The sequence below is a fragment of the Salmo salar genome, chromosome 04 (assembly GCF_965601325.2).
Source record: "Salmo salar chromosome 04, fSalSal1, whole genome shotgun sequence".
In the NCBI taxonomy this organism is placed as follows: domain Eukaryota; kingdom Metazoa; phylum Chordata; class Actinopteri; order Salmoniformes; family Salmonidae; genus Salmo; species Salmo salar.
Genome location: NC_138294.1, coordinates 52,294,178 through 52,313,813, shown reverse-complemented (window position 1 = coordinate 52,313,813; position 19,636 = coordinate 52,294,178). Strand labels below are relative to the sequence as shown.

The 19,636-nt window shown below is 42.6% G+C and overlaps 1 protein-coding gene across 2 annotated transcripts; it reads left to right on the top strand.

Moving 5' to 3' along the window:
- Positions 1-4,140: 4,140 nt before the first annotated feature.
- LOC106603275 (PHD finger protein 12) lies at positions 4,141-19,282 on the top strand. 2 transcript variants are annotated; one of them, XM_014196710.2, is made up of 14 exons: positions 4,141-4,334; positions 4,779-4,958; positions 5,316-5,497; positions 6,699-6,771; positions 8,176-8,726; positions 14,739-14,871; positions 14,994-15,158; positions 15,299-15,457; positions 15,571-16,372; positions 16,484-16,630; positions 16,888-16,986; positions 17,112-17,194; positions 17,372-17,510; positions 17,678-19,282. In XM_014196710.2, exons 2-14 carry the CDS (start codon positions 4,893-4,895, stop codon positions 18,064-18,066), a joined length of 2,988 nt encoding a protein of 995 aa, XP_014052185.1. In that variant the 5' UTR covers positions 4,141-4,334; positions 4,779-4,892; the 3' UTR covers positions 18,067-19,282. The 2 variants fall into 2 exon arrangements, with proteins under 2 accessions (XP_014052185.1, XP_014052184.1); XM_014196709.3 differs by having other exon boundaries at positions 4,160-4,958.
- Positions 19,283-19,636: the final 354 nt, after the last annotated feature.

Below are 19,636 nucleotides of genomic sequence, written 5' to 3'. Positions count from 1 at the left end.
AATTTAGCTTAGTATTTTAATAATTTATTTTATACAGTCATTTTTGCTCATCTTTATCAAGGGTGTCAATAATTCCGGACCCCACTGTTTAGTACAAAACGATGATTGCCCAGCAATTGTAAATTCAGACTAAGTTGTAGGGTGGGTGTATATTTTATTACTCAAAATATGAATAAAAAGTACTGCATTACTGTGAAATATTCCCAGAGAGTCAGATCCTTTAAAAATTATTTACAGAATTGCAAGAAATTAAGAACCTTTTTCTGACATAGAACTGTCATATCCTGCTGATTGATTGCATTGATGGTCCAAAATAAATGTGAAATGCACCTTTACATGAGTGAGTCAGTCAATTGACTTTGGGTACGTTAAAAAAGAAGAATAATACAAATAAAGTTGGAAAGATATCTATTTACCAATGTGTTTGTCTTTAATTTCTTGTGAATTAGATGTGATAAACACCATGATATTAAATACTAATACATTTTATAAATAAGTTATGCAACGTTTTTCACTCTGACACAGACATTTTTAAATAAAGATGAAGATTATTGTGGGTGCCACAAGTTTGCCTTTGGGGGGGTTGTCATTATGAATTTAATCTCAGTTTCCAGTTTTCACAACTTTATTTATGCACTCACACACTGCCTAATCCCTATCCAGGAAATCCATATTTTTGCATACATTTCCATAAGGAGTGATTTGGATGGATTAATATACCAGGTAAGCAGCGGCGACCCATGATTCCGGGCTGCACCACCTGTTTCGAGCCCCAGATTTTTAGCATTTTTTTTTTTTTTACAAATAACACAAAATATATGCCTGTTTTGCATGTTATTTTGGCATTAATACTTGTCACATATCAGTTTGCAAACAATGTAAAAAATAATATATATCATTGAGTTAATAAAGGCGCATACAAATATTGTCTCTTTTTTGTTTTCTTGAGTAAGGCGGCTCCAAAATGCAGGTGTTTCAGCCTAGCTCAAGGCTTTCTGTGGTGGTGGGGCAAGCCAGCACTCAACACTACGTCACCGCAAAGTCTAAGAGGAGACCTCGAATATTCTAGCCATTTGTGTGCTGCCATAGAGTTAGAAGTGCCCATCCAAGAAGGCTCAAGGTCATTGGCCACAGATAACATGACATCAAATCACGTTATATGTACAGCAGCTTTGATTGGACTGATCATGTCAACATCATACTTTCAAAATCTTAGCGAGCAGTCATCATCATGAATCAAGTTGACTATCTACTGGCAAATACTTTTTAATCCTTATCATATGAAGAGAAATAATGAAGAGAAATTATAGATAAAACGTATCGGTGCTCTTCAGCCATTGGACATAAACAATACACAACAAGTTGGAAATCAAAAATTCAATGAGTGGTTTGAAAGGAATCAGTGACAGTGTCTGTTTGGTCTCAAATCTGGGATCAAGGGGCTCTTTTCCAAGTTTAAATTGATAAACATTCAACATCGGGCCATGCTTTCAATGAAGCATGATTTGTGCCGCGCTCAAAACAACTGTTAACTCGGAACTGCGAAAACTTGACTTCAGTGTGTTCAAGACAACTGGGAAGTCGGGAATAAACAAGCTCCGACTGAGAAAATTCGTTTTGAACGGTCATCCAACTCGGAATTGTAAATCCAGCCTCCAGATGTTTTGAAAGCACTATAAATCCAGAGAATGCCAGACTTTGATGACAAAATTTGCTCACGAAGGACCGCCGCACCACCTTCCTTTTCAAGTGAGCACAGCACAACAAGGTGAGTCCAAAAATGTATTGTATGTTGCTGCATAAATTATGTAGTATGCCAGGAAGATATGTATACTGATGCTAAGAAAGTAATGCTAAGTGTATGTTGTGTAGTAAGATGTTAGTGGCCCGTGGGCCTCACCCTAATACTTTGTTCTATTTACCCCTCTTAATTTTGCCTACTGTTCTGACTTGGTGGTGCACATCTAGCCTATAACCTGTTTAAGAGAAATGTAACCATAGAATATTGCAAGAGCTTTCATTGTCTGCTTATATGCTTCCTTTATTTATCCCACGGTTCTGACTTGGTGTACAGGGAGAACACTTTAAGAACAGCCCATGTTCTGAATTCTGTCGCTGTATCAAATCAAATCAAATCAAATGTATTTATATAGCCCTTCTTACATCAGCTGATATCTCAAAGTGCTGTACAGAAACCCAGCCTAAAACCCCAAACAGCAAGCAATGCAGGTGTAGAAGCACGGTGGCTAGGAAAAACTCCCTAGAAAGGCCAAAACCTAGGAAGAAACCTAGAGAGGAACCAGGCTATGAGGGGTGGCCAGTCCTCTTCTGGCTGTGCCGGGTGGAGATTATAACAGCACATGGCCTAGATGTTTAAATGTTCATAAATGACCAGCATTGTCAAATAATAATAATCATAGTAGTTGTCGAGGGTGCAACAAGTAAGTGTCAGTTGGCTTTTTCATAGCCGATCTTTGAGAAGATCTCTACCGCTCCTGCTGTCTCTAGAGAGTTGAAAACAGCAGGCCTGGGACAGGTAGCACGTCCGGTGAATAGGTCAGGGTTCCAGCAGGTCTGGGACAACAGGTCTGGGACAGGTAGCACGTCCGGTGAACAGGTCAGGGTTCCATAGCTGCAGGCAGAACAGTTGGAACTGGAGCAGCAGCACGGCCAGGTGAACTGGGGACAGCAAGGAGTCATCAAGCCAGGTAGTCCTGAGGCATGGTCCTAGGGCTCAGGTCCTCCGAGAGAGAGAAAGAAAGAAAGAGAAATACAGAGAGCATATTTAAATTCACACGGACACCAGAAAAGACAAGAGAAATACTCCAGATGTGACAGACTGACCCTAGCCCCTGACACATAAACTACTGCAGCATAAATACTGGAGGCTGAGACAGGAGAGGTCAGGAGACACTGTGGCCCCATCCGATGAAACCCCTGGACAGGGCCAAACAGGTAGGATATAACCCCACCCACTTTGCCAAAGCACAGCCTCCACACCACTGGAGGGATATCTCCAACCACCAACATACCATCCCGGGACAAGGCCGAGTATAGCCCACAAAGATCTCCGCCACGGCACAGCCCAAGGGGGGGCGCCAACCCCCCGTTGGCGGAAAAGCTGATATTGAACCCCCCCTTGGCGGAAAAGCTGATATTGAAAAGCTGTACATTTCAATATCTAAACAAATATTTATATTGACTAACGTTACTTCCATCCTAGCTCGCTCATTAATGTCTTAATTCAAATTACAGATTGCCTCTTATCCGCTCGTCATCCTAAATGAACTGTTTCGCTGCCAGACAAGGCTGTTAGCCAGGTGTAGCAGTGGTAAGATGTTGGGACTGCTGTTGGGACAGCTTTATGTAGGCCCTGACAGTTTGTGGGCACCGTTTGTTGCCGTTATAGTGCAATTAATGTCTTGCTTAGTGTTGTGTTGTGTAGTGGCTTTTCTGGCATGCATCCCACTTTTTGTATTTTTTGCCCCACCAAAATGTACGTGCTAAAATCGCCACTGGAGGTAAGGTGAGTAAACTAACGCTATTGGGCTGCCCATATTCAGATTTCTCTCTAACTGTGAGTGAATAGAGGTAAGGAAAATACACTTTAGAAGATTGTTGGGACAGATTATTGAATGTAGGCCCACTTAAATCAAGAGCTCCAGGACTTTTTGGAAATGATCATTTTCACCAATTTAAATAAATCCTCATGAATATAATTGGTCCATTTCTAATTTATTCCATGATTTCCCTTAATTAAAATTGAAAAGGGCAACACCCTCATGAGGATTCCTAGGAATAGTCAATAGGACGATTGACTGTAATTTATACTGGGCCTAGACTACCCCCTCGTCGGAAGTACAAATAGAAGGATGCAGATTTACTATTGGAACAACGGAAATTAGGAGTCGTTTGTTTTCTGGCCAGTTACAGTTGCCAAAGTCAATACGCTTGCAATCATTGTTCACCCTAACAGAACAACCAAATTCCTGATATGATTTATGACAATTATTTTCCACGGATGACAATATTTTTCTTATGTTCTAGGTTATCGTGTTCTTTGTACCCAAAGCTCAAGCTGCTACCCGAAACGCCCATTTTTGCCTCTACCAAGATGAGAGCGCGGTTGAAGAGCGCATGCTCAAAACGTCGTTCTACGCAAATTTGCGCCAACTCCATGGTGAGGCTGAAGGAAGCAGTATCAGGAGTGATGCTTAGCAAGCTAGCTAGTGTTTCTTCATAACAACAATAACCATTTAGCTTTCTACAGTTTCGGCACTGTTTTTTACCCGTATACAAGGACAGTACTTCATCTATTTGCAAGTATATGTCAGGTATGTGAGATACTGTGTTATTTTATAGCCGTATTTAATATGGAAGGGAACAGATATTCCTCTGCCTCTATAAACAGCATCATAGCTAACGTTAGCTTCAACCACCGGCGTAGGGACAAGCACCATCATGTACAAAGCTAGGCCTCAGTAGTAAGTCCAAAAGCCGAATATCTGTGTTATTGTACCTTATCTTTTCTCCAATTTGCCAACAAGAGAAGTACTGTTTTGCCTTTTTGCGTTACACAGTTGGGACAACGAAGCGGAAGGGAAACTATTAAGGACAACCATGCTAACGTTAGCTAGCTAAGCCAAGGATTTCATGAAGAAAGGACTTCGTCTTTGAACTGAAGGGAGGCTTTGGATCTTCCTGGGAACAACAGTGTGTTCCCCATTTAACTAACAGTTAGCAAACTAACCAATAGGAACCAGTTTTTTTTTTTCTAGACATTGTTGTTTGGGAGATAATCTGCTGACAGTGAGGATATCGCCTCTTGTCAGACATTGCTTGAAGTATTCGTTAAACAGAGCTGATTGCTTGCTCACTTCGGCTGTGTTTGAATGTGGGATAAAATGGAGACCCCAACGATTGTCTACGATCTTGACACTTCTGGTGGTCTTATGCAGGTAACCCCTTTACTATTACTGTCATGATGAGAAAATAACTATACGTTTTTTGTTCTTTTATTTGTGTTTCTAGTAGAAGCTTGCTTGGTAGTTGGTTAGGGCCCAGTGGCAGTGCAACGTTTGTAGCTAGCTCTCTAGCTAACTCTACAGGACGCCATTGCTCTCTCTAGCTAACCTCTGCCAGAAGTCATGTCATCAAAAAGTATCAAGTCAAACCATTGACTGAAGGTGTTATTTTGTAGCTAGCTCATGACATTTGGTTTGTTGTTGTGTGGCAGACTTGACACTACAGTAGATACTGTGCAACAATGCAGATAATCAGATGTATCCCTGTACTCGTTTGCTGATACTTTGTAGCAAATACAAGCATTGCTCGCGCCTCCCAAGTCTGAAGATGGAGAAAAAAGAGGTCGGAAACCAGATAAAAACGCACGGAGAGTGGGGAGAGCCACGAATCACGACACCTGTGACAGTTGCAGAGAAGGAGGCGACCTCCTCTGTTGTGATCATTGTCCCGCCGCCTTTCATCTACAGTGCTGGTATGTTTATGATTGATATCTTTCCATTTACAGTAATGACTTCCCAGTGTTCCTACCAACGTGCAAGGCAGCATTTGTGGTTGACTTAACTTTGTTTGAAGCAGTTGACTACTGACAGACTAACTCCTGCTAACTATTGTCAGCTAATCGAATGCACAATAGCTGCCACATTGTGGCGCTGTAGCTCAGTTTTTCAACACTGCGTGTGTATTCTGCCACCCTATTGGTTAGGTCTGCATGGTGTGTATTCTGCCACCCTATTGGTTAGGTCTACATGTTAAAACTCTGTAGCTTTGTACTTTTATATAACTACTGTAGCTGTGTTGTTGACCATTTTCTGTACAGAAGACATGTCTGCACTAAATTCTGCACTTAGCTACTGCCATGTTTCAGCTACTTAGCCATGCTTCTCTTCAGTCAAGGAAGACATATTTTTAGCATGCATTTAGCTCAAGCTCTAGTCCACACACCACTTACTCCTCTCCTAACAGCCATTTCCAGTATTTAATGAGCTTGCAGATGTTGGCGAGGTTTAGTTGAGCTTTCTGCTGAGGCAATGAGGAGCTCAAGATACCTAACTGTGCAGTATGCTGCCTCATTGACGGTATAAATAATCATTAACCATGCATGGCATGTGCTGCTGGGACAGTGGGCTGAGCAGACCAGGGCTGCTGCCTGGTGTCATGAAGCACCTACCAGGGCCTTTCTACTCTTAGCCTGGACTACAGTTCGGCAGAGTTTATTTTTTAATTGTTTTGCTTCTAGGATAGTGTTGTCAATGCCCTTGGATTGTTGCCTCAATGGTTTCATAGAGCATGAAAGGTTTTTGCTGAGGAAAGTGAATTGTTCATTTATTACGGTAGTGCTCCTCTCTTTACATCACTGCAGTCGGTCTTTCTTGGAAAGCTTGAATGAATCGATGTTGGTTTTGGACCAACAGCCTTTTCAATAGATTCAACACATACCTTTGCCACGGAACTGTGAGACTGTGCCCAGGGACCTTGGCACTCTGCCCAAAAAGAGCCCTTTGAATTAATTCCCTCTCCCCTGGCTTTCATCAACTACAGGTCTCTAGCATTTCCACATTTATTTCGATGTAGGAAAATAGCCTTAACGTCATACCTCTGGAACTTGTAAACCAGGTTACATTGTGAGGGCATTGGACGTTATGAATTGCTGATTTGCGTTGAACTCCCTGCAGCAACCCACCCCTGAGTAAGGAGATGCTGCCCCCCGGAGACTGGATGTGTCATCGCTGCATGGTGCGTAGGAAGGTGAGTCAAATCTGTGTTAAAACATGGGAAGGGATAACCTTTTGTTTGTGAGGTGTTATGTTCACTGTTTCTGTCATTTGGATATGTGACCTACTTTTTGTGTGTATGTACTGACATGTACACTTCATGACCAAAAGTATATGAATACCCGCTCATCGACTTCTCATTCCAATATCATGGAAATAATACGGAGTTGGTCCCCCCTTTGCTGCTATAACAGCCTCTACTCTTCTGGGAAGGGTTTCCACTAGATGTTGGAACATTGCTGCAGGGACTTGCTTACATTCAGCCACAAGCACAAGTGAGGTCGGGCACTGACGTTGGGCGATTAGGCCTAGCACGCAGTCGGCGTTCCAATTCATCCCAAAGGTGTTCGATGGGGTTGAGGTCAGGGCTCTGTGCGGGCCAGTCATGTTCTTCCACACCAATCTCGGGGAAAAAAACATTTCTGTATGGACCTCGCTTTGTGCACAGGAGCATTGTCATGCTGAAACAGGAAAAGTCCTTCCCAAAACTTTTTTCAAGAAGCTGGAAACACATAATCGTCTAGAATGTCATATGCTGTAGCGTTAAGATTTCCCTTCACTGGAATTAACAGGCCAAAAAATTAAACAGCCCCAGACTATAATTCTTCCTCCACCAAACTTTACAGTTGGCAGTATGCATAGTATGCAAGTAGCGTTCTCCTGGCATCCGCCAAACCCAGATTAGTCCGGACTGCCAGATGGTGAAGTGTGATTCATCACTCCAGAGAATGTTTCTACTGCTCCAAAGTCCAATAGTGGTGAGCTTTACACCACTCCAGCCTGCGATTGGCATTGTGCATGGTGAGCTTAGGCTTGTGTGTGGCTGCTCGGCTGCTAAGCCATGGAAACCCATTTAATGACGCTCCCGATGAATAGATCTTGTGCTGGCATTGCTTCCACAGGCAGTTTGGAACTCTGTAGTGAGTGTTGCAACCGAGGACAGATTTTTTTTTTAATGCTCTTCAGCACCAGGCGGGCCTGTTCTGTGTGCTTGTGTGGCCTACCACTTCGCAGCTGAGCTGTTGTTGCTCCTAGACGTTTCCATTTCACAATAACAGCACATACAGTTGACTAGGGCAGAAATTTGACAAACGACTTTTTTGGAAAGTTGGCATCCTATGACAGTTCTACGTCAAAAGTTACTGAGCTCTTCAGTAAGGCCATTCTACTACCAATGTTTGTCTATGGAGATTGCATGGCTGTGTTAAGTCTTTTTTTCTGTAATGTATTTTTTGTTATACGTTGGACCCTAGTAAGACTAGCTGCCGCCATTGGCGTCAGCTGATGGGGATCCTAATAAAAATCAAAATTAGTTTGGTGAGACTGGTTTAATCAGGGCTGTTCAGACTGTTAACACATTGTGTTTCTTGTGTCATAGAAGCGGGAGCAAAAGAAGGAGCAGATGAATGGTCTCCTGGACCGCCAGCTGTCTAAGCAGTCTCCCTCTCCTGCAGTAGAGTTAGAGCTGGCCCCAGGCACCCTGAGGCTGGACCCCACGGCAGCAGTAGGAGGCACCACAGGCCTGAGAGCTGCAGCTGTGGCCCAGGTCCGTCTCCTGGAGAGGAGGCCCAACAGTAGACCCAACACCCCAACCTCCACCGCCTCCACAGACACCGCCACGCCCTCGGAGCAGAACGACATGGATGATGACATGCTAGACGTGGAGGACGACTCCCAGGGCTCTGAGCCCGAGAGCTCCACCCCACACCTCAAGAGGCCCTTTGACCTTCTGGTAGCAGCAGCCATGGAGAGGAACCCCACGCAGTTCCAGCTCCCCAATGAGCTCACCTGCACAACTGCACTTCCAGGAACCAGTAAAAAAAGGAGGAGAGATGAGATGACAGGGAAGAATGTGAAGCGACTGCAGCATGAGCTGGACCACAACGGGCTGGTCCCACTACCGGTGAAGGTCTGCTATCCCTGTGGCAGGTACGGACAACAGAAAGACCAGTCTTTTAATAACCAAATATCAGTGTCTTTCTTTTAATAAACCAAATGTTTTTGTGTAGGCTAACTGGGATTTTTTTGGCACCAGATGTTACATACATTACTACATTTTACATTTTTACATTTTAGTCATTTAGCAGACGCTCTTATCCAGAGCGACTTACAGTAGTGAGCATCTTCATAAAAAAAATTGTACATTATTTTCCCCCCCCGTACTGGCCCACAACCCTGGCGTTGCAAACACCATGCTCTACCAACTGAGCCACACGGGACACTAGACAGCTAGCCTACCATTAGACACTAATGCACAGCCAATCCATCCAACAAGTATACGTTAAGGACAGTAGGCCTATAACCTGACTCTCAGATGAGGTTAAAATTCAGTTAGAAGCATTCGATTTTGCAATGGCATAGGCCTACATTATTTTGGATTTGTGTGCCCTTGAGAACTTTTCACGCTGAAACATAATGAAATGTTACGCAGTAGAGGTCGACCGATTCTGATTTTTCAGCGCCTATACCGATTATTGGAGGACCATATATATATATATATATATATATATATACACACATACACACACACACACTTACAACAATACTGAATGAACAAATTTTAACTTAATATAATACATCAATAAAATCAATTTAGTATCAAATAAATAATGAAACATGTTGAATTTGGTTTAAATAATGAAAAAACAGTGTTGGAGAAGAAAGTAAAAGTGCAATATGTGCCATGTAAAAAAGCTGATGTTTAAGTTCCTTGCTCAGAACATGAGAACATATGAAAGCTGGTGGTTCCTTTTAACTATGAGTCTTCAATATTACCAGGTAAGAAGTTTTAGGTTGTAGTTATTATAGGACTATTTCTCTCTATACCACTTGTATTTCATATACCTTTGACTATTGGATGTTCTAATAGGTACTTTAGTATTGCCAGCCTAATCTCGGGAGTTGATAGGCTTGAAGTCATAAACAGCGCAATGCTTGAAGCACAGCGAAGAGCTGCTGGCAAATGCACGAAAGTGCTGTTTGAATGAATGCTTATGAGCCTGCTGCTGCCTACCACCGCTCAGTCAGACTGCTCTATCAAATCATAGACTTAATTATAATAACACACAGAAATACGAGCCTTAGGTCATTAATATGGTCAAATCCGGAAACAAAACGTTTATTCTTTCAGTGAAATACGGAACCATTACGTATTTTATCTAACGGGTGGCATCCATGAGTCTAAATATTGCTGTTACATTACACAACCTTCAACATTATGTCATAATTATGTACAATTCTGGCAAATTAATTACGGTCTTTGTTAGGAAGAAATGGTCTTCACATAGTTCGCAACGAGCCAGGCGGCCCAAACTGCTGCATATACCCTGACTCTGCTTGCACAGAACGCAAGAAAAGTGACACAATTTCCCGAGTTAAAAGAAATTAATGTTAGCAGGCAATATTAACTAAATATGCAGGTTTAAAAATATATACTTGTGTATTGATGTTAAGGCATTGATGTTTATGGTTAGGTACATTGTTGCAACGACAGCTTGTTAAATCACCCGTTTGGCGAAGTAGGCTATGATTCAAGGACAAATTAACAGGCACCGCATCGATTATATGCAACGCAGGACAAGCTAGATAAACTAGTAATATCAACCATGTGTAGTTAACTAGCGATTATGTTAAGATTCATTGTTTTTATATGATAAGTTTAATGCTAGCTAGCTAGCTAGCACCTTACCATGGCTCCTTGCTACACTCGCATAACAGGTAGTCAGCCTGCCACGCAGTCTCCTCATGGAGTGCAATGCAATCGGACATAATCGGTGTCCAAAAATGCAGATTACCGATTGTTATGGAAACTTGAAATCGCCCCTAATTAAATCGGCCATTCCGATTAACCGGTCGACCTCTATTACGCAGGCATAGTTACACTGTTACATAGTGCATTTTCCCGGATCTCCAAGATCCATGATTCGTACAGGGTTCAACTATGTTTATTTCAAAGTTCAAGTAAATTGTTAAAAGCTTAATAATGACATAACACTGTGATAAATGTAAGGGAAGAAAGGTAGTGTTTTATGTCACGATATGTGAAGACTAAGCATTAACTCATGAATTATGGACTTTCCAGGCTACAAAAGACATCAATTTGTCTGCAAGACATCAATTAATGTAGGCCTAATCAATGGCTGAATGTCATTGGGCACACTTTTTGGTGTTTTGTAAGAGATGTCTATTTCCATTCTTCAAATGGCGTGAGTAGGCTGGCTATACAAGCAGTTTGGATGATGGAATGTTGGAGTGGACGAACACGCACAGGTAGCCTACTTTTTGAAGTGATTTATTTGACAATCAGATGAAAATATCATGACTGGCTGTGTTCATGCCACTTTTAAAAAGGTAATATTTTTTATTTAAATGACGTCTATTATTAAATTCATAAATAGAGATCCCCCCGGATGTCATTGCGTAATTCGCACACTGCCCAAATGGATCCAATCAAAAAGGGATAGTTAGGCCAAGGGCCTGTTGCCTTCCTGTAGCATACATTAGGTAATTCTAGCAACATTGAAGAATACAAACATGGTGGTGCTAGCACAGATGGAACAATGAGACATATTTCACAGGATGTATAAACGTGAAGCATCCAGTTGGCGGTTCCACTCACTGCCAAATATGGTAGTGAGAGGAAGACCACTGGCAGGCAGTGGATTTTGGCCAACATTCTGCAAATTCTCATCAATTAAACATTTGATCTCAATAAAGTTCTGTTTCAAAAAACTATAATCTGTTATAAACAGAGTGGACTATGTATTATAGACTTTACCCTTTGCAAAATAGTTTTTTACATGTTTTTTTAAAGCAAGCTGTTTAGGAGCACAAACGCAAATTGAGTTATTGTAAACGCGCATTTCACAGTAGGCGTTCGCTAACGGAAATATGTAGATCCATACTAGAACGCGCCAATGGGATATTGCTAGCGAGTGCTTGGCTCTGCCAACCATGACTCATTTGTCCTATTGGAAACAACAACCTGTGGCCTATCTTGGTTAAGTTATAAAAAATCTTTGGTGCAAGTGCAGTATTCAAGCCTCTGTCATAGTCAGTTGATCACATCCGTGCAGGACAATTAGGTCACTGCAGACAGAGAAAAGTGAATCAAATGTACTAGGCTTTGAGAACAAATCCGGAAAGGAGATACGTTATCCAGTTATATGCAGATCACACATTATTTCACAGTTGTTTTGATGCTCATGAAAAAGGCATAGAAATTATTGCATGGTTTACTATGAAAATATACAATATACTACTGTTGGGCGGTATTAACGTTTTCATACATCATACCATTTCTGTACTGTACATGTGTATACCGTATTACCGTAAGTGCACACAAGGGGCGCTATATACATGTATATACAGTGCATTCAGAAGTTCTGACCTTTTGCCCAAAAAAACTTACCTTACAGCCTTATTCTAAAATTGATTAAATCATTTTTTCCCCCCCATCAATTTACACACAATACCCCATAATGACAAAGCAAAAACGGGCTTAGACATTTTTGAAAATGTATACATAATAAACAACTGAAATATCACATTTTAAATAAGTATTCAGACCCTTTACTCAGTACTTTGTTGAAGCACCTTTGGCAGTGGTTACAGCCTCGAATCTTCTTGGGTATGATGCTACAAGCTTGGCACGCCTGTATTTGGGGAGTTTCTCCCATTCTTCTCTGCAGATCCTCTCAAGCTCTGTCAGGTTGGATGGGGAGTGTCGCTGTACAGCTATTTTCATGTCTCTCCAGAGATGTTTGATCGGGTTCAAGTCTGGGCTCTGGCTGGGCCACTCAAGGACATTCAGAGACTTGTCCTGAAGCCACTCCTGCTTTGTCTTGGCTGTGCGCTTAGGGTCGTGGTCCTGTTGGAAGGTGAACCTTTGCCCCAGTTTGAGGTCCAGAGCACTCTTCTAGTTTCCCAGTCCCTGCCGCTGAAAAACATCCCCACAGCATGATGCTTCCTCTACCATGCTTCACCGTAGGGATGGTGCCAGGTTTCCTCCAGACGTGACACTTGGCCTTCAGGCCAAAAAGTTCAATCTTGGTTTCATCAGACCAGGTGCCTTTTAGCAAATTTCAAGCGGGCTGTCATGTGCCTTTTACTAAATAGTGGCTTCTGTCTGGCTATTACCATAAAGGCCCTATTGGTGGAGTGTTGCAGAGCTGGTTGTCCTTCTCGAAGGTACTCTCATCTCCACAGAGGAACTCTGGAGCTCTGTCAGAGTGACCATTGGGTTCTTGGTCACCTCCCTGACCAAGGTCCTTGATTAATGGAAACAGGATGCACCTGAGCTCAATTGAGTCTCATAACAAAGGGTCTGAATACTTATGTAAATAAGGTATTACTGTTTTTTTCTATTTTTAATAAATTGCCAAATATTTCTAAACACCTGTTTTCTTTGTCATTATGGGGTATTGTGTGTAGATTGAGAAATGTTTTATTTAATGCATTTTAGAATAGTGCTATAACTTAACAAAATGTGGAATAAGTCAACTGGTCTGAATACTTTCCGAATGTGTTTGAGGTTTTTTTTCTTTTCTGGGGAGTTTGTTTTTCTTTTTTAAACTGCCTGACTGACAGACCATTTTATTTATTTTTGTAGATTCTTTAGAGGGGTTGTAGAGTTTGTCCTGACTTTATTTTTTTCAGTGAGGCACCAAAATGTTCTGTAGTTTTGTTTTTATGTGTTATTTACCACACTCTAGAGTGCCTCTATGAGCTGGCATCAGAGCCTTGGCTATGTCAGGAATACCACAGAATGCACAGCCACATGGCTGGCCAGAGAGACAGGGGAATTCAAACTATCTCACTGAGCATTTTATATATTCTGGAATGATGGGGCCTGGCTTAGGGTCTCTGCCACAGACAGTCACTCTGCCAGGATTCCAGACAGTAACCACGTTTCCATCCACAGTTTTCATGCAAGTAAAGCCATACCGTATAAAATAAAAATCACGGCAGCTGTGATGGAAACAGGAAGTTTTGGTATAATTTTATAAATGCCAAGAGAATTTGTTAATTTGACATAGTGGGCCATTTTTTTTAATTGTCTGTAAAATGTATTATGTGAGAAATGGCGGTGGAAATGCCTTTATGCTCAAATACTGACATCGAAGCAAACGAGGAGTCGCAATGATATGGTTTGTGTGATCCTCCCACTACGACTCAGGAAACCATGCAGTTTATTAGGCTAGGCTACATATGAATGAAGTTGTGATGAACTTCACAGGGTGTTGAAAGTGCATGTTATGAGCTTGATGCTCCTTTCCAATAAATATCAAGGTGACATTATGCTGGTGACATGATCATCGATGCTTGACTGCCATTTGACAAGTCCACATTTTCTCGCTCTTATCCATAATGATCTGGTCATGTTGACTAGCTACCCACACTGTATCTGCCAGCTGTCGGCTAGAGCACATGTGCCAAGACTAGAGTAGGCACATTTTGCTATTTTAATGCAACAGTTTCTGTGACCCAACTATCAGTAGAGTTGAAAATGCGATGGAAACACATTGACCTTTTGTTGATTTTTTTATTTTATTCGGTACATGAAAATGTACGCACGCGCTGATTTTTATCTGCAACAAGTCAGTTTGGTGGAAACCCCACTGCAGGGAAAATGTACATATTTTCTTTATGCATATTTTAGAATATTCGCATGAACGACATGGATGATGACCATGCTAGACGTGGAGGACGACTCCCAGGGCTCAGAGCCCGAGAGCTCCACCTCACACTCCACGCCATTTGGATGGAAACCTAGCTAGTGTGGGTTGGAAATCCATTTGTCTCTGGCCCTCAAGTGACCCCCTCTTTCCACTGAACTATTAGAGCAGACTACCCCTAGCTCTATTTTGAGGATATTTAGCAGTTTATTTGTTTCAGTCATAAATCTAACCCGTGTTTTCGTGAATCGCCTCTGTGTTGTAGGAGCTGCAGGTTGGCACCATTAATCCAGTGTGACTATTGCCCCCTCCTGTTCCACATGGACTGTCTGGACCCCCCTCTTACTGCCATGCCTGTGGGCAAGTGGATGTGTCCCAATCACATAGAACACATGGTGGTAAGTAAGCTAAAGCCTGTACTGACAGCTTTATGATTTTTTATGGTCACACACATCTACGTATTGAAAACGTGTTGATGATGTTTTAATGGTATTGAATTGATTGTGCCCCTGTCTCCCAGCTGAAGCAGAGGAGCCTGCCGTTGAGCGGTCGCTGCCAGCTGTTTGACCAGTTTCAGGACAGGATGTCCCAGCATGCCGTCAAGGTGGACTTCCTGCAGCGGGTGCATCGTCTCAACACCCCCGTCCGCCGAGGAGCCCACACACAGCTGAAGAAAACCCTCAAGGTCAGCCTGCTAGTCCCTGTACTACTACTGTGGGTTACAACAGTGCTTCCTCTGTCAGATGAGGTGACATGTAACACACCACTCTGCTCACTGTTGTCACATCTTGTAACTAAACCCATCGTGTGTGTGTCTCTCGACAGGTCCCTGATTCTATAAAGTCCCAGTACAAGTGTCCCCCGGCCATGATTGCCCCGGCAGGGATCCGCAATGGGGAGCTGGTCTGTAACAGCAGTTCAGAACCCCCTCAGCAGCACTTTACACCCTCTCAGCACTTAACCAGTGAGGATGAGCAACAGGAGGTAGGTAACTGGCGTGTTACCCAGCAGTGATATACAATGTCTCATGAGAGTAAACAAATCCCACATCTTTAATACTGATTGAATGTGTTTTGTTTCCCTGTGTTGTCTCCTAGTGGCTCAGAGACGTCATCACACTCCAGTGCAGCATAGTGAGACATCTGTCAGCCAAGCAGAAGCTGTCGTCCGAATGGGACTCTGGGAAAACTGACAAGGCCGACATCAAACCCTGTGTCACAGCAGAGGAGGGCAGTGCTGTGTGCACTTCTAACCGGACAGAGTCGCCAGCCTCCAAGCCTAAAGCTGACAGTGCAGCAGTTTGCCCCCAGGGGGTGCCTGGACTCAATGAAGGGAAGTGTAGCATGTGTACAGAGAAGCCTTGTCACAACTGTGGGCCCAGTAATGTTAACGGTCCCCTGGAGGAGCAGCTGACTTGGACCAATGGGAGTCCAGAGGCCTGCAGACAGGACAACCTCCACAAGCTGAGAGAGCCCTCAGGTCCTGATAGGCCTGTTCCTCAGACACCAGCAGCTTCCAGCCCGGAGTTACCCAATCACACTGGTGAAGCTGTGGTCAAGACCGAGAACACCCTCTTAAGACCCTGTGAAGGGACGGCCTCCTCATCCACCAGTCCCTTCAAACCAGACCTCAGAGGCCCCTCTCCACCTCACAGACCCTCCCCAGGCACACAGGGCCCTGCTCTAACCAGTAGCAGCAGCACCGTGGGGTCCTGTGCCCTCACTCCACCCAGAGCACCATACCAGATCAAGGGGATGACCAAGCTGGGCTCCACCCCACCAGCAGATGGGATAGTCAGTCGTGATGCTGTGACCACCAGGAGCGGTTCTCTGCTCCCCAGCTCTTTCTCTATGGGAGACCTGTCCAGCCGTCTGAAGGCTGTGGCAGACTGCCACGGTGGTAAGTCTCACCTGATTTTAATAAGACACATTTTAGATCGGTGAGGAAAAGTTGGATCCACACTAACTGAATTCACTCTCTTTTTGCTAACAACACGATTATTTTCCACAGAGATTCAGATGAGTAGTCTGGATGAGAAGTTCATTGAACTCCTGGCCTGGCAGAGGATCCAGCAGCTGTTTGGCCCTAAAGCTCCTTCCCCTCCACAGAGCAGCTGTATCAGCCTACCTCCTGTTCCACAACCCCAGCCTACAGAAGGTAAGAAAACCTTGTTCATTATTAACACCATTTTGTATTCCCTATATTTCTACCTCACTGACTCACTGTCCATTCCCTCACTAACCTTACCATCTTCACTCCTATTATTCTGTCCATTTATATTGATGTCCATTACTTCTATCCCCCTTTCATGTTTGTAAAATCATCCCTTAGTTAGTTTATCCTTTATTGTTACATTTGACTGTTCTGTATATTGCAGCATTGTGAGGAAGAGAATGTGTTGTTTTCTTTCTCAGCACAAAACAAGGATATCCAGGCCAGGGCTGTGTTTTATCCTTTGACTGGGAAAGGAGGAGCTGTCCGTATGTGCTACAGAAGCCTGTACATAGGAACTGGTAAGATTCACTCCAAATCCCAAATAACACAACATGACCCAATATCAGGACCTTCTATTCATGTAAAGGTGTCTTCCATCCCTGGCAGATTTTGCTGACTTGAGGTTATGTCTTGTTATTTGCAGGTGCTGACATGGACGTGTGCCTTACAAACTATGGTCATTGTAATTACGTTTCAGGAAAACATGCCTGCATCTTCTATGATGAGGTGAGTGGGTCATTTTACATTCAAACATGTACTTGGTTTTGGAATACATTTTACAATAAGTTGTGAACTGTGAATAAATACATTTGATATCAATTTTTTTCTTGCTTTGAGGATTTGTTTTAGAAGCTGCTCTGTGAATTGAAAATGTCATTCTGTTACCGCTCTTGCCTTGATCAGAACACCAAGCAGTATGAGCTCCTCAACTACAGTGAACATGGGACAACGGTGGACAATGTGCTGTACTCCTGTGACTTCTCTGAGAAGACTGGGCCCAGCCCCTCCAGCAGCCTGGTCTCCAAAGTGCAGAACATTATCAGTGAGTGGAGCTCCTCTCATGGCCTCCTATAGAAACAGGAAGGAATGAACATTTACCTGATAAAGGACCATGCTCTGACATGATGCCATGTTTCCTAATGTTGTTAAAGCAGAGGCAGGTGATGGTGTTCAAAGGTCTGAGTGTTTTGTAATGCTTGTAACCCGCAGAGCGCTGCAAGAGGAGGAAGCAGGAAGAGGAAGGGGCAGGGGAGCCCATGGTGCTAGAGGAGGGGGTGATGAGTCAGTGTCAGGTGACTCCTTCTAGCCCCTGCTGCGACTGCAAGGCCAGCAGCTCCAGTCTGATCGGGGGCAGTGGGGCAGGCTGGGAGGGCACTGCCCTGCTCCACCACGGCAGCTTCGTCAAGCTGGGCTGCATGCAGTTTGTCTTCAGTATTACAGAGTTTGCCTGCAAACAGCCCAAAGAGGAAACCCTTAACAACCCAACTACCACCACTGCCACCCCCCAGTGCCAGGAGGGAACAGAACCCTCTGACAAGCACACGTCCACCTCCCAGCTCCACCAAGTGCCAGTGCTGCACCCTAACCCTGTCCCCTAGCCCAATCATGTCCCCTCAGCAACAAGAACCAGCCTCAGCAGCTATACTTGTATACTGCATCAAAAAGAGAGAGCTTTTTTGATGTTCATACATTTGCATGAAATGAAGTATTTTTCAGTCTCCGATTTTGTGGGCAAGTTGCACATACAATTTGTATTGTTATTTTTTGTAACTGGACAATTTTCTGAAAGTTTTTGAATTGGCTTTCAAAAAGGGGATGGTTTAACGTTGCCATTATGTGAAGAAATGTAAACATCACCAGGTTTCCAGCATACTTGTAAAGAACTCCAATCATTCTATTTTTGCCAGTAATGAAGGCATAACTTTTTTTTCTCTCTGAAAATGCAACTTTTATTTACTTTTTATAATTTTAGTTTGTGTACTGTATCTGAAAATGTAGTAGCACTATATTCAAACGTACGTGTACACATCCATGCTTATACATACATGTTGTTTACATGGTTGTGTGTGTTGAAATGCACACACACAAAATATACATGATTAAGAATAATTTTAACATAGAACAAGGGAAGCATAGGATTCTGTATGCAAACTTCAATTATGGCCATTTTGGCTTTTAAATCTTTCCAGTGCTTTATGTGAATTTTGTGCAGTAGTTTTCAAAAGTTTTAGTCCAGTTTTTTTCAATAGTGTCTGTTTTTAGAAATAATTCATCTGAACTTTGTCATGTACTCTGTAAATACAAAGCAACTTTGACTTGGTTTCTTGTCTGTCATAGTCACTGTAAATACCTAAAGATTTTTAAGCGTCAGTGAACACCGTGGCTTCTGTCATTTCATTCGTTGCTAACAACCAATTGGGCGATTCCATGCCAGCATAGCCCGAAAATATTTTTGGTATCCGATTGTTCTAGCAATTCTCACATTGGGAGGAAGGATGTTTGACATGTTTTTTTACATTTTGTATCACAAACTTTTTTTTTTTATCATGAAAGTGGCCATTTTAGGCCCTTTTTAGACCTATACATTCCTTCTGTAAGACCTGATGTGTGAACTGTACATAATAGACATCTTGTCATTATACTCCTCATAGTGTAACTCTATTATATGGAATACAGTGGGTATCACATTTTTGTTGCGTTACAAAGTAGGATTGAAATGGATTTAATTTAATTTTTTTTGGTCATTGATCTACACGAGATGCTTCATGTCAGTGAACATAAAATTCTACAAATTAATAAATGAAATAACTAAAATATAGTTGTTGCATCAGTATTCATCCCCTTTTGTTTAGGCAAGCATAAATTAGTTCAGGGGTACATTTTGGCTTAACAAGTTACATGGGCTCACTGTGAAATAATAGGGGTTGACATGATTTTTGAATGACTACCCCTTCCTCTATCCCCCATGCAAGGTCCTTCAGTCAAGTGTTGAATTTCAACTACACAGACCAGGGAGCTTTTCAAAAGCCTCAAAGAAGGGCAGTGATTGATAGATGGGTAGCAATAACAAATCAAACATTGAATATCTCTTTAAAGAGATACTTTTGTATAAAAATAAAAAAAAAGTACTGTAGCACTCACAAGCCAAAAGTGGTCCCTGAACTAGTC

Coding starts and splice junctions, on each gene's coding strand:
- LOC106603275 (XM_014196710.2), top strand. CDS start 4,893: ATGTGGGATAAAATGGAGACCCCAACGATTGTCTACGATCTTGACACT. Junction 15,159..15,298: donor AGCTGAAGAAAACCCTCAAG/GTCAGCCTGCTA, acceptor GTCTCTCGACAG/GTCCCTGATTCTATAAAGTC. Junction 17,195..17,371: donor CCTGCATCTTCTATGATGAG/GTGAGTGGGTCA, acceptor TGCCTTGATCAG/AACACCAAGCAGTATGAGCT.